Raw genomic sequence first — 14,628 nt, 5'->3', positions numbered from 1 at the left:
AACAAATTAGGAGAAATCAGCAGAACAAAAGTTTGTTTACAAATCTTATTAGCCCTATTCAAATGTTGATATGGAATTATTGTAATGTTATAATAATTATAATATTATTGTTGTTTCATTAGAAAGTGTCAAGCTATTCGATCTTTATCATAGTGGTTTTTTTTAAATTATATGCAATTGAACAAGAGAGCGTACGTCCCACTAAGTTAATAAACGTGCATTCATTCCTTTGTTAACCAAGTTTGTGGGAACAGTTTTCGGTAATTTGTTTACTGATAGTATCATAACAACATTATCAATGTAGTCTCAGTAAAACTAAAAAATACCCGATTATGTCACCATAAAATATTTTCGCATTATCAAATTTGACCCTGATTGGTAAGTTTTACGAGTTCTAAATTAAATACAAAAGTATTTCGAATCCATCTATGTAATAAGCTCTTCTTTAGACAAGTTAAAAAAAAGAAGATAACAAGGTTACATATCAACGCTTTTTCTTGAAAAGGGCGATACTAGCAGTGATACCATTCAAAGAAAATCAACAGTGAATATTTCCAGACTTGGTTTTATTTCCTATTTAAGAACTATTGTGTTTTTATATCCTAGATTGCATGATTCAGTGATCGAAACCCAAAACTTCATAAAGTATTTGAAATTATTGAATTAAAATTTGTTTTTGCTATTGAAATTGACAAAATGATAGTATCGCCCCTTTGGCGATTGTTTACTTTTTCGGTCCCACCTATCAGCATTGAAGTATCGCCCTTACGTTTTTTTACAATAACTACCGTTATGCACCACCGATTTCGTCCGTGTTTTTTAATAGCGATCATTGTTACTATTTACAGCTGGTATCAGCTTGATAATCCTAAAAAATACGAAAATAACAGTTTCGCCTCTAAACTGCTATCAAAAAAGTATCGCTCTGTTTGTTTGCATGGAGCGTGGAGGGCGAAACTTTAAATAAACAAACAAAAATACAGTTTCGCCCGTTGTATTTTTTGGTGTAGTTTAAGAAAGCAATATCGTAGAATCCAAATTTTTAGGTTAATTTGTTGCGTTTCAAAGCCCTCATTCGCATGTATGAAAAAAGCCTTATGTTTACATTTGTAAGTATCGCCCTTTTCACAAAAAAGCGTTGATATCTTTTACTTACAGGCTTTTGTGACATTGAGTTCTTTGCGACCGGTCTCACGAACACAAATGATGTTTCCTGGTTGAAAACAATCCCATTTACTTTTGCCGTCTTTGTTTATTATTTTCCACCAGCGTGTAATGTAGTATTTGTGTCATGTGGCGTGTACGTACATGAGCCGTAGAAAAGTCTATAAGGGAACATCATTTGTTGACACATTCTTTCGTGACGTTTACATAGGGTTACCAAATGGACTGAGAGCAAATTAAGGACATCCCTACCAAATCTATTCGGAATTGGAGCTTGAATCATTGGTCACTTGAGCCAGAATTCTGAAAAAGACATTGTTTTGCCTTCCTCATACAAAAAAGGCTATGCAATATTACTTCGTGGAGCTCGTTGTGCTTTCGTCGCACCTCTCTCTTCTGTTATATCTCGGAGCCTCACTTGGTTCATGAAATGACTCGACCTTTGAGCTTTGATTTAACTCTCGACTCTTTTCTTGCTTCTTGTCGCCATCTATTATGTTGCCGTTTAACTCTCGTCCCCGTGGGCCGTTTAGGTGCTGATTCCTTTAGCCATTAAGCTCCAGTTTCCGTGAGTAATTCAGCTGCGATCTACTTGGATAGTCCCCGACGGTGAACTCACCCTACTCCGACCGATAGTTCCTTGAGCCATTTAGCTCCCAGCTTTTTCGAGATCAACCCGGATATTATCCTACGCCGAATAAGAGTTCCCCGACAATGGAATTTCACTCGGTACCGGTGTTTGTTTCGTAAGCCAATTAGCTCCCCTTTTCGTCACGTGTTGTAACTGTACACTAGGAGGAGGAACGCAGCAGCAAAGCGACTTGTAAGAAAACGCGTGTTTGCTCTCGGATTGTTATTTTATTTCTCCATTCATCGATAGTGCGAGGAATCATCTCGGTTGTCGTAAGGTCGTTTGTTGATATTAGGTTGGCTAACAATTTAAGGGCATCTCCATAACAACTCTTCTCCCCTAGCAAATGAAATTCAAATACATTGTATAGTGATAGTAAATTACATATAAAATAGTTTCATTAAAGGTTCAATCTACTGGGCGGTCGGATTACTCGACCCGATTTTCTTGGCGATTGTCGATAGTCTGTCTGGTTGGGATGACTTGTGTTGGCAGTCCTTGAACCGGAGGTTACTTTGTCGATTTGTTTCTCTGTTACTCCAGCGGATTCTGATGGCGATTCCTTCGGACCCATCGTAGTAGTCGCTCCTACTTTTTGCGTCGCACTGGTCGTTGCTGTCAATTCTGGATCAAGATCATCTGTTTGCACAGTTTCAGCAGGTACATCCTTGATAACAACTGGTATATCTCTTCGGTTCGGCAGAGTTGGACCAACTTCTCTGAGCTGATCAATGTGCCTCTTCCATGTCCTGCCGTCGTCGAGACGAATGTAGTAATGCAGTTTTCCCAGTTTCTCTGAAACCACACCAAACTTCCACTTTTCCTTATCGAGGTAATCTCTCGCTGCAACTCTTGCTCCGTTGAGTAGGTCACGCACTTTGCCGACAACTTCCTTTGTTTCAGCAACATTATCCGGGACCATCAGATCTAGACGTGATCGAATTTGTCGGTTATACAACATCATGGACGGTGATTTACCAGTGGCAGGGTGTATGGTCTTTCGATAAACAAGGAGTATGTTGCACAATTCGGCATGTATCGTACTTCTGTCGCACTGCAGACTCTTTAACTTCGCCTTGAACGTCTGAACAAATCGTTCGGCTTGCCCGTTGGTTGATGGGTGATATGGCGCCCCCATTTTGTGATAAACTCCGTTCATCTTCAAGAATTTCTGGAACTCTTCAGAAGTAAACTGCACTCCATGATCACTCACCATAACCGAAGGGATTCCGTACGTTGCGAAATATTCTCTGCAGACCTGAATTGTGGTTGTAGTGGTGATGTTGTTAAAAATGCGCACCTCAGGCCATTTCGTGTAGGCGTCCACAAGCACGATAAAGTACGTGTTCTTAAACGGCCCTGCAAAATCCACATGTATGCGGTCAAACGGCCTCGACGGTGACTCCCAGCAATGCGTAGGAACTTTGGCAGGTTCGGCCCTTGTCGATTGACAGTAACTGCAGTTGCGCACCATCTCCTCGATATGCAAATCAATCCTTTCCCACCAAACATATCCGCGAGCCAGTGTTTTTAATCGACTAGTACCGAAATGTGTAGAATGTAATTCGGCTAAGACTTTTACACGCAAATTCGGAGGAATGTAAACTCGTATTCCACGCATGATACAGCCTTTCTGAATTGTGAACTCATGTTGTTCCACACCGAAACGTTCTTTAGGATCAACAATTTTTCCATTCTGTAGGCCTTGCATCAGCACCTTCACAGTCTTGTCCGCAGCGGTAGCCCTAGCGAGCTCATTCACGGTTAGCGGCAGCGTTTCGATCATGTTGACTTCCATGTAATCCGTCTCTTCAATGACGTTCGCTGGTGTTTTCTCCTTCAATGGCAAACGCGAGAAAGCGTCCGCATTGCCGTGTTGGTTCGTTGGTCTGAACTGTATCTTGTAGTTGAATGATGCCAAAAATGTTGCGTAATGTTGCATCCTCAGAGCAGACATTTTCGGTAGACCTTTCGTGTCCGAAAAAATCTGCTTCAACGGCTCGTTATCCGTCAGCAATGTAAATCTTCTTCCAAACAGATACTGGTAGAACCGGCGAACTCCAAATATAATTCCGTATGCTTCCCGATCTACCTGCTTGTAGGCTTGTTGCGTAGCGTTGAGTGTTTGGGATGCGTACTGGATCGGTCTTTCTGAGCCATCCGGGTAAACGTGACTCAGTACCGCACCGACTCCGTATGGCGAAGCATCAGTAGCAAGTACCAATGGCAGCGTGGGATCGTAGTGTACCAGAAATGAATTGGACTGCATCTCTTGCTTGACTCTGTTGAACGCCTCTTCACATTGTTTTGACCATACAAAACGCACATCGTTCTTCAGTAGACTATTAAGGGGATATAAAGTCGAACTGAGGTTCGGAAAGAACCTTCCGTAGTAGTTCACTAACCCCACAAATGAACGAATTTGATCTTTGTTTTCTGGAACTGGCATATTCTGGATCGCTGTAATCTTTCTCTTAACCTTATGAATACCTGTCTTATTGATCAGGTACCCGCAGTACTCAATCTCGTTCGCAAAAAAGTGACATTTTTCTAGGTTTATACGCATGTTGTACGAACTAAGACGCTTCAGAACCTCTTCGAGCCTTTGCAGATGTATTTGATCATTCGGACCGGTAATCCGAATGTCGTCTAGGAATACGGTAACACCAGGAATCCCATTCAGCACTTGCTCCATTAGTCTCTGCCAAATAGCAGGTGCAGACGCAATGCCATACATCAAACGTGTAGGCTGGTAAAGACCCTTGTGTGTATTGAGAGTTAATACCTCCCTATCACCCTCCTCAACCTCTAGCTGTAAGTACGCTTGAGTCAAGTCGATCTTCGTAAACTTTTCACCGCCAGCAACATTAGCAAAAAGTTCCTCAATCGTCGGTAATGGGTGACCGTCTACCACCAAATTTGGGTTTACCGTAACCTTGTAATCCCCACAAAGTCGCACTTTGTTGTTGGCCTTCGGCACTGGAACTATGGGTGTAGCCCATGCACTATGGTTGACTTTCACAAGGATACCATTGTTGACTAATTTGTCAAGCTCGTTCTCGACAACTGCTCGCAACGAAAACGGAACAGGTCTGGATTTTATGTAAACAGGATTTGTATTCGGCTTCAGGCACAGCTTGGCAGATAATCCTTTTATTTTCCCAATTGAATTGTCATAGAGTGTAGCATACTTCTCAACTAGCGTCTTAACAGCGGCAGGCATTGTTTGCAGTGAATTAGTAACAGTATCAATTTTGTTTACATCAGTATATGCAATCTTGTTCAGGTCAACTCGCATCGCCTTCATCCACTGACGGCCCAGCAACGGGTGCTTCTTCACGTTTGATACGTACAGGGGAAGTAACAAAGATTTTCCATCGTGAACAACTTTCACTTCCAGCATTCCTTCAATTTGGATCCTCGTATCGCAGAAACTTACTAATTGCATATCCGACGGCAGCAGAGTATCCGCAGCAAAGTGCATCTTCTTATCGTATGTGCTTATTATTGCAACAGGAGCACCAGTATCCACTTCAAATCGGATTTTAGTACCGTTCACTTGAAGATCCAGCCAGAACTTCGATGACGGTTTGGCCGCAATCTCCAATTTACACACTTCATCCAATGAAATAACTTCACGTTGGTCGGCTTCGGACTCTTCCAACAAATTTGCCTCAGATTTTGCCTTCTGTTTATCTTGCTTGGCATTCTTCTTTTTCTTAATGCACACCTTTTCCAGATGACCAGCAAGTTTACAAAAATTGCACACCGTGCGAACATGATAGCACTTGTTGGCGTAGTGCCCGGAACTACCACACCGAAAACATTCCCCTTTGTTTTCCGAATCAGGTTTCTCGCGTTTCTTTTTATTAGCAATCGTACGTGGCCCCTGGACCTGAGCATTCGCGTTATTCACTCGAGAGTGTTGAACTAGATTCACTTCCGATCTTCCTTGTTTGGACTGGATTTCTCTTCCACCTTTGTTCGAGAGCTCCATCGAAACTGCAATCTCTCGAGCCCGCTCCAGCGTCAGGTTCCGTACCTCCAACAACCGGGATTGTATTGCGCGGTCCTTCAACCCAAACACGAATTGATTCCGCAGAGCTGTTCTGAGATAATCTCCAAAATTACAGGTGATAGCAAGTTTCCGCAATGCTATCAAATACTCGTCAATCGTTTCCTCCGGACGATCATCTGCTTGCTTGCGGCACTTGAAGCGGAAATTCTCTAAAATTTCCAACGGCTCTGGGTTGAAATGAGCTTCCAACAAACGCACAATTGCGTCATACGTCTGTTGTTGAGGTCTCTCCGGTGCAAGTTTGTCGCTAATAATATCGTATGTTTCTCCTCCCATGTAGTGAAGCAACATGTATAACCTAACCTCATTCTGTACACCAAACAAAACAAATGCACCTTCCAGCCGCTCTACCCATCTCGACCACTTCATTTTGTGTCGGTCGAATGGATCGATTTTAAATGAAGTTGGCACGGCAGCTGGAACAATTGCAGCCGGAACATCCGCTGGCGGGTTTACTTCAGCCATCACTTTAAATGTTCAAAACCACTCGTCGCCAATTTTAACTGTTGTAACTGTACACTAGGAGGAGGAACGCAGCAGCAAAGCGACTTGTAAGAAAACGCGTGTTTGCTCTCGGATTGTTATTTTATTTCTCCATTCATCGATAGTGCGAGGAATCATCTCGGTTGTCGTAAGGTCGTTTGTTGATATTAGGTTGGCTAACAATTTAAGGGCATCTCCATAACATCCCGATTCTGTCGGGTAGCCCACGGCGGCGAATCTACCCTACCGTGAATTCCCCGGCGGTAGATATCTCCTGATACCGATGTTCATTTCCCGGAGCCATTTAGCTCACCGCTTCGTCCCGATCTACTCGAGTCCCCGGTGTTGAACCTAGCCTACTCAACGGCCCACCCAGTAGGTTCTGAGGTTCATCAAGCGATTCCGGGTGGAGCGTAGCTTCTGATTCACTGGAGCTCCTCCACTGCTAGCTATTCCATGCGCTCTAATCCCCGGCGGTGGAGCCACCCAGTGGGGTGTCGAAGTCGGTCCGGAGGTTCCAGTTAAGCCTGACATCCGGTTCACTGGCGCCCCGACGACCCGAACCCGACGCTACGTCGCGTAATACTTAACTGGTCCCCGGCGGTGGACCCAGTCTACACCATCGGAGCGTTCAGGCCTGGCGGAGGAATTTCCCCCGTAACCCGATTTGTGGTTTCACGGCGGCGTTGTAGCCGATGACGCTACTTTATTGGTCCCTTCGCCACTTCCTCTGCAGCTCGGAGAGTATACTCGTAACCACTCTGTTGACAGCGTCCCAGATATGCTCATCGTGGCACATCTCCGGTGTTCCGGTGTCTTTTGTCTGGACAAATGGGTGACGAAGCGTGTCCAAACCGATGCAGGTACTTCCGGAAACGTCCGTGCCCGGAAAAAACGGTGTCAAATGGAAGTTCACCTCCCCATGTTTCCTATGTACACAAGCAGACACATTTGGGATGAGTCGGTGGATCCACCTTTCTTTCTCCAAGTTGTCCCACTCTTGCTGCCACTTAGCCAAGGAGTCCACTCTGACCAGTCCTTGCATTACATGCATTTCTCCGCTGGTAGCATTCCACGTCCTCAGCCAGAGTGATGCAGATGGGAATCATCCCGGCAATTACGCACGCTGCCTCCGACGATATCGTTCTGTGCGCACTGGAGACACGAACAGCTATTAGGTGGAACGTGCTTGTCATCTTTGTCCGGTTCTGCTTTGAGTTCGGCGCAGCAGTCCAGGCCGGTACGCCATACCTCAGTATTGAGGATGGGACACTCGCCAGGAGACGTCTCGGGCTGCATCTTGCTCCTTCGTGATTCGGTATAATCCTTTCCAATGCGTTAGTTGTCCTCGCAGCCTTCTCACATACATAGCCGACATAACTTTTCTGAATCTTGCACAGATAGTCCGGAAAACGCATTCCGTGCAGCGCTACGGTGATTGGCCTCCAGCTGGTACTGTTGATAGAGCTTCCATTTCCCGACGGTTTTCAGCTTCCCGGGATTCGGGAAATAAATAATAAATTTCCCGGGAAATCCCGGGATCCCGGGAATACAGAAGCAAATTGAAAAGGTGAACGATTTTTTTTAAAAAAAATAATAAATTGAAAAGTTTTCAAACCCGTTTGATTGCATGTATCTGTCCTAAAAGCAGTTGTCAGAAAAAGGCGATTTGGTGTCCTACACATCATTCAATCATTTGATAACTCGTCAATAAGTTTACGCAACACCAACTTCTTTTGATTTTTCTTGGCTGTATGTACCTATAACCTAAATTTTGGTAATCACAGATTCGATTGGGACGATATACTAAACGCACCATCCTACCTGTTACGGGCGAGCCTACCATCCTACCTGTTACGGGCGAGCATCTGGATTGCTTGATCTTATACCTTCAAAAATCCTGCCTGCATCCTTGAAAGCGACATTCAAATAGTTTGGATGCGCATGTTATTGGACAGCTACAGCGTTATGTCTTTCTTTTCATACATCCAAAAGTTTACAGATATTACAGTTACGGAATAACAAATTAGACGAAATATGCATTCGATGAACCGATTAAATATTTCTGTAGACGTTCTAGAAATATTCTTTATTTTAAATAGCGTTTGCGTTAAGCATGATATCACTACAAACCATCCAAGTTTCGAAACAAACACTCATCGATTTTTTAAGAAATTACCGCCATTTCAATTACTAATTTGATTGCATTCATTCAAGATCTAACTATTAAAATAAACTGTTAAAAGAAATCTAATCAGATTAATCGGCTCATCGGGATATCTCTCGTGCGCATCAGTAACGCTACTGTAAGGAAATTCTTCGGTACAACGGCCGGCAAATTAATCCATTTTTGCATGAAAATATCAATATTTTTGGCAGTGTTTTGAGTAAGGCTTGGACTATATACCTCTGCAAATCAGATGGAAAAGCACAATCTGCATTCACTGCTCACTCCAAATGTTTGCCGATAAAGATATTTCCTACAGAACTTCCTTCGCAGAACCTAAGCCTTTTGGAATAAATTAAAAATCTTTTTCCCGGGATTCCCGAATCCCGTGAATGAGAAAAAACCCAATTTCCCGGTAAATCCAAAAATCCCGGGATTCCCGGGAAATAAATTCCCGGGATGGATGCTCTAACTGTTGAACGTGTTCTTCACGTCTATCGCTACCACGGCGCAGTAACGTTTAGGGGATACCGCGGTTAGTTAGCGGTGTTTTCAGTTTTCATTTTTTTATCGCTTTGATTTATGTAGATCTTTCAAAATTGAACACTTTGCATGAAAAAACAGACTGTTGGCAACATCTCTGAATTTTTTAGAAATATTTGATACATTGTCTCCATTTTTAGAGACTAAAATATGTGACACGAAAAAACCCGGCCATCTTACCCCAGCCCCGGGGTAAGTTTTGCGATATGTATGCGGTAAGTTGGTGGAACTCCAGAAAATAAGCAGTCCAATAAATATTCGATTACATCAGTGGTCCTTATGAAATGTGCTGATTGTCAATAAAATTGTATATTATTCGACACTGGCCATCATATTTCAGTTTGGAGAAAATTCCAGAATGAAAATATTTGATGACATTTTTGCACTGTTTATAGTACCGACAACTTGCCCCGCGTGCTTCACCGCCAACTTACCCCAACATGCGGTATTTTATGAAAATGGAGCTAAAAATAACTCTTGATTGTGGATAGGTGTAATATCTATACGGATATTGAAAGCTCTTTTCACGTACTATCGAAAAATATATTCATTCGGGAAATATATTAAAAATTACCCTAAATAACACAAAATATTTAAAATTAAGAAAATTTACAAAGTATGCACGAAAACACAATATCGCTCACAACTTCTACAAAACAAAATGTTTTGCAACAAAAACACATTAGGTAATCCAATACAATTGCTTTAAAATTTATCTAAAGCAATCGCTTCATTATTTAATTAGTTATTGAAGTTTCTGTGAACCAAAAATTGATGGAAATGGAGGGGTTCGCAAATGAGCGGTCAAAAATAAAAGTCGCAAGGATAGAACATGCTTCGTTAAACCCGTTTTAAATATATTATAAAATAAAAATCGGAAATAAACTTCAAGCGTAAAAATCGAACAGAGATCCTTCAGCATAAGAATCGCTTAAAAAGTTCTCACCCGTTAAACGCGGCAAGGATGAACCTGAAGTATTCAAACCGTTTAAAAATAAATAAATCGTATGCAGGAGAATCCGTATATCGTGGTGTTGAAGATTAAAAGTCGGCTAAAAACTACTTTGTAACAAACGAATATATTTTTTCTGGTTTTATACTGAAGTTTCTTTTAATATCCGACTCTTACGAAGGAGAGTCCCAGTCCGTTTTTATGTTTGAAATTTATATCCGGTTTTTATATTCTAACACATTTGAAACGGGTTTTATGAAACGGGTTTATGAAGCAACTGAGGACCTTCAAATAAAACTAAAAAATTACTTTTCTAGATCCATGTATAAGCTGGGGCTCGGTTTCGGTGAAAATTGTTCCACAATTTCATAAAAATTCAAAAAATTAAGGGCTGGTGGGACCCCTAACCCTTAAGGTTGCACAGAGAATGCGCAAAATTCGCAAACGAAAAAAGCAGTTTTTTCCACACCGTATGTCAGATCTTCATAAAAATCAATCAGCAGTACTGTAACAACATTCTACATACGCTGATTGATTTTTATGAAGATCTGATCAACGGTGTGGAAAAAAACTGCTTTTTTCGTTTGCGAATTTTGCGCATTCTCTGTGCAACCTTAATGAAAATCCACGAAATACCGGCTCCGACATTTTTCATGGATCCACGTCTAAAACAGCTTGTGCACCTTGGATTTTTCGATTTTCGTGTTTTTCGGCCCACTCTACTGGGTTTTCGAATAGACCCATAAAACTGTTCTAGGGTTAAGACAATAAGCAAAAGCACAATTGGTTGCAAATGTATTCACATCGAATGAAGAGGCAGCAACTATTAAATTTATGACGCCTTCGAGCGATCTGGGGAATAGGGAACATAAGCCATAAAATTTGAGGACAAAAGAACAAAATTAAAACCATACCACACCAAACGAATGACTTTTAGGTGAATTATTAATATTTATATAACTTAAGGTTTCGAGAAATACATGTACCTATTGCTAAATAAAAGCTTTCTTAATTACAATTCGATTCTTTTACATATTTCTCATTGGTAATAAATATTAATTACTTTAACCACAGATAACAGACGTTTAGGCTCGATTTGAATCGTGTGTAAATACCCGCTACTGAAATTCCGAATAAATTAGACGTCTGAAACACGTTTGCAGATGGCGCAGTGAACGACACAATGCAGTTAGAGTGCAGCTGTCAAACACGTGTAGCAAACAGTTGCGCAGATGGCAATAGTGAAACACGGATTTCCAACGTTTATTAATTTGAAAGTTTACACAGGTTTTTGAAGAAATTTTGTTCTAGCCTAAACGTCTGTTATCTGTGCTTTAACCTACCACCCGCTGGGAGAATGGGCCAAAGTTCATACATTTTTAGTTCATTAATTTTCCCAATTATTTTCTGCACAGTTATGAAGGCAGCATTTACATCCGATTTTGTAACATTCTCAGCCAGAACGACGGTACTGAAGGTTGTGTTATATCATATGGAAGTGATATGTGATTAAGGGAAATACATATACTGATAACTCTTAGGCGCAACCAATTGCATTGTAACAGAATACCCCGGAACGAATTAGTAGAACCCCGTGAAACTGCTAATTTGATGTCTGCATGTAAATGCGGACCACTGTTGTACATAGCGAGTTTATTCATTCACACCATCACGAATGATCACAAATGAAAATCACTTTATTGACATCACGTACGTATCACAAATGCAGCTTGAAGAGACGTGCGTTACTATACTCCCACTCGTTTTCAACGATGCCTTCCGAATACCAAGCTCAACCAGGATTCTCCCGTATACTGCTCATCATACTGCTGTTCTGTCATCATCCGTGCCCTGATCAACTGTAGAATCAGCCTAAGAATCACTGCCACGATAATTACCATCAGAAGGAACCCAAGTAGCATCAAAAAGTCCAAGGCATTCACGTCCATTTCGACTACCTGTTCCACAACTACGTCATCGGTACCCATGATTCGACCGGTTGATGGCGATCTTTCTGGTCAGAACTGCCACTGTGAGAGATAATTATCTCTGTTGCATTTAGGCGCCAACAGATGAAAGTTACGCGGTGCTCCAACCGTTCAGTACATCGCAATAAAATCAGAATAACCTTGCACTGTCAACTTCATTGTAATCACCGCACAATATTCCCGAATATGGTGAATAAAAGAAACTTGGACAACTTATTTCTTAGACTCAAGACAGTAGATGATCCGCACGGATCAACTTCTCGCAATACAGTGTATTGTCGCACCAATTATTATTTATAGATTAAATTATCGCCTTTATCTCGTAGCACGCTGGTTAACTTCTATACGTTAATGGCACATTTTCTCCGATGAAGATGGGACTGCCACACACACGGCACGACACTCTTATATCGTAAAGAGTAGATGGACCGATTCTGATTAAGCGCTTCCGTCAGTCAGAAGAGGTCACTTGAACTTGAGCTTGAACTAAATTACCCGATTTTATAGTGATAAGTCATTTCTTGGTGATGGAATCTGAACAAACTTTTTAGTCATATTTGTAGTGCTCATAGAAGTCAATGCGGTCAACCTTGCGCCGATCGATCATTGTTTTGATTGAATGCGAGTGTCGTGTACTATCAAATGTGATTATGATTTGCAGGCTCTTAACTATTTAGATATCTGTGCCAGTGCCTTGCTACTGTATAGGTATTGGTATTGTTTTCTGGAGCTGATAGAACAACTTAAGAAACCCATGGGTTGCTGGTACACAATGCCATGCGATATATTGTTGTACAGATGTATTATCCAGACACTTTAGGTTTGTTCCAGTGCGTAGAAATTGCTCCGGAGCAAACAGGAGCAAAACATACCAACTCCTTTCTACTCCGGTTTGCTACCAGAAGAAGAAAAGAAGAAGAGAATACAGGAACGATTTTCTCCCTATTTTCTCTGGAGTACTTTCAGTTTTTCCTGGTACTGGAACAAACCATTTGTTTCTTTTAATTTTTTGCGTATTTGTTCACTTTAATCAATAATAACTTTATTTCTACTCAGCTAGGTATTATTTTGTCGTCAATCGAAAAGAAGTGATCATCACGCATTACACGGTGTTACAGTAATTCTAAAGTTTTCAAGTGAACTATAGCGTAGGTTGTAGGTCGCCTCAAATACAACATAAAATAAGGTTTGAAAAATGTCGCATGCCCTCAAAATTTTGATTAATTGCATACAAAACATTAGTTAACATTATAGCTCTAGTGATAATTCGAACGAACATTCACATCCGCGTCCAACGACATTTTGATCATAAAAACTGCAAATTTTCGAAATTACCGCTGTAGTGCAATGCTAACCATAGTAGAAACACTTAAAACTGATATAGGGGAATTATGGTTAAAACCGACACCTTAAGCTTAACACTTTTTCTAAGTTGCCACAAAACCAATAAAATTATAATTTTTATGCAGAATTCTTCTTCAGAAAATTCTTAACAAGACTTAATTTTTTCAGCGCTTCAAAAAATTAATTTCATTAAAAAATATTGGTTGTAAAACTTGGAAAACAAAGTGACTTTTTGTAAGCACTGCGGGTAAAACCGACACCCCATAGGGGTAAGATCGACACTCCCTTTAACTTATTTTCTCTCCACTTTATTAAAATCTTTATCTTTATTAAAAATGAGATATATGCGTGATTAATAAAGTGTGAGTATGTATGATGCAAATATGTGCTTTTTATTGTTTCATCTTGTAGTGAGGGGAAGAAAGTTCGAAAGCGTAGTACTATAAATAAGAGTATTTTATGCTTTATTATTTATTGATATGAGTATTTCCAAATAATCCTGGCGCACATCATTGCAACCTCCAGTGTCATTTTATTTCGTAAGAGAAGATTTACAAGCGTTCTACGTTCTGCTAATTGGATTCATTCACTTATAAGTGACACACACACACTTCTAAACTAACTTCTAAAACTATCTTTTTCAGCTTTGATTTTTCGGACTCTGATATCAACGATCTATTGGGGTATACATAATATCATTGTCTCATTGTGATGAAATTCGTCTATGACAAACCAAGAGAACACTAGAATTTCGGTTTGATGACCTTTTTGCAGAAATAGCAAAAGCTTCGTTAGAATCAGATAAGTAAAAATTCCAATTTTTGATTTTTAAAGACACTTACAAGAAATAAACACAATAAAAGTATTTCTGTGTATTTCTGCTAATACTATAGTGTTCTAATAGGCTAATTGAAGTGTCACAAAGATCCCCAGTATTTTGAAATGAATCGCAACTATACACAACCATCTTAACAGGGTGTCGGTTTTACCCTAACCATAGGGTGTCGGTTTTACCCCAACAGCGCACATTTTTTTATAAAAGCAATTAAAAATATTGAATTTTTCAATATTAGGACAGGCCGATAATAATAGGTACTGAAAAATGGGTTGATTTGAAAAGCTTTTGTTCGGTTAAAACCTTAAAATCTACCAACGAAATTTTACATCCAGACGAGTATGAACGCTGCTGTCGAATGTTTTGTTAATTTTTATGACATTCGGCGCACTAACGTAAATCCAATTTTTCTTCAAATGCTCTAAATAAACGTACTAATAATA

The 14,628-nt window shown here is 40.6% G+C and overlaps 1 protein-coding gene across 1 annotated transcript; it reads right to left on the bottom strand.

Annotated features, from left to right (window-relative positions):
* Positions 1 to 2,195: 2,195 nt before the first annotated feature.
* Positions 2,196 to 6,338, bottom strand: LOC131688171 (uncharacterized protein K02A2.6-like). Its single transcript, XM_058972337.1, has one exon. It carries the CDS (start codon positions 6,336 to 6,338, stop codon positions 2,196 to 2,198), a length of 4,143 nt encoding a protein of 1,380 aa, XP_058828320.1.
* Positions 6,339 to 14,628: the final 8,290 nt, after the last annotated feature.

This window comes from Topomyia yanbarensis, chromosome 3, assembly GCF_030247195.1.
Source record: "Topomyia yanbarensis strain Yona2022 chromosome 3, ASM3024719v1, whole genome shotgun sequence".
In the NCBI taxonomy this organism is placed as follows: Eukaryota; Metazoa; Arthropoda; class Insecta; order Diptera; family Culicidae; genus Topomyia; species Topomyia yanbarensis.
Note: the sequence above shows the minus strand (reverse complement) of the source record. Positions and strands in the feature narration are given on the sequence as shown.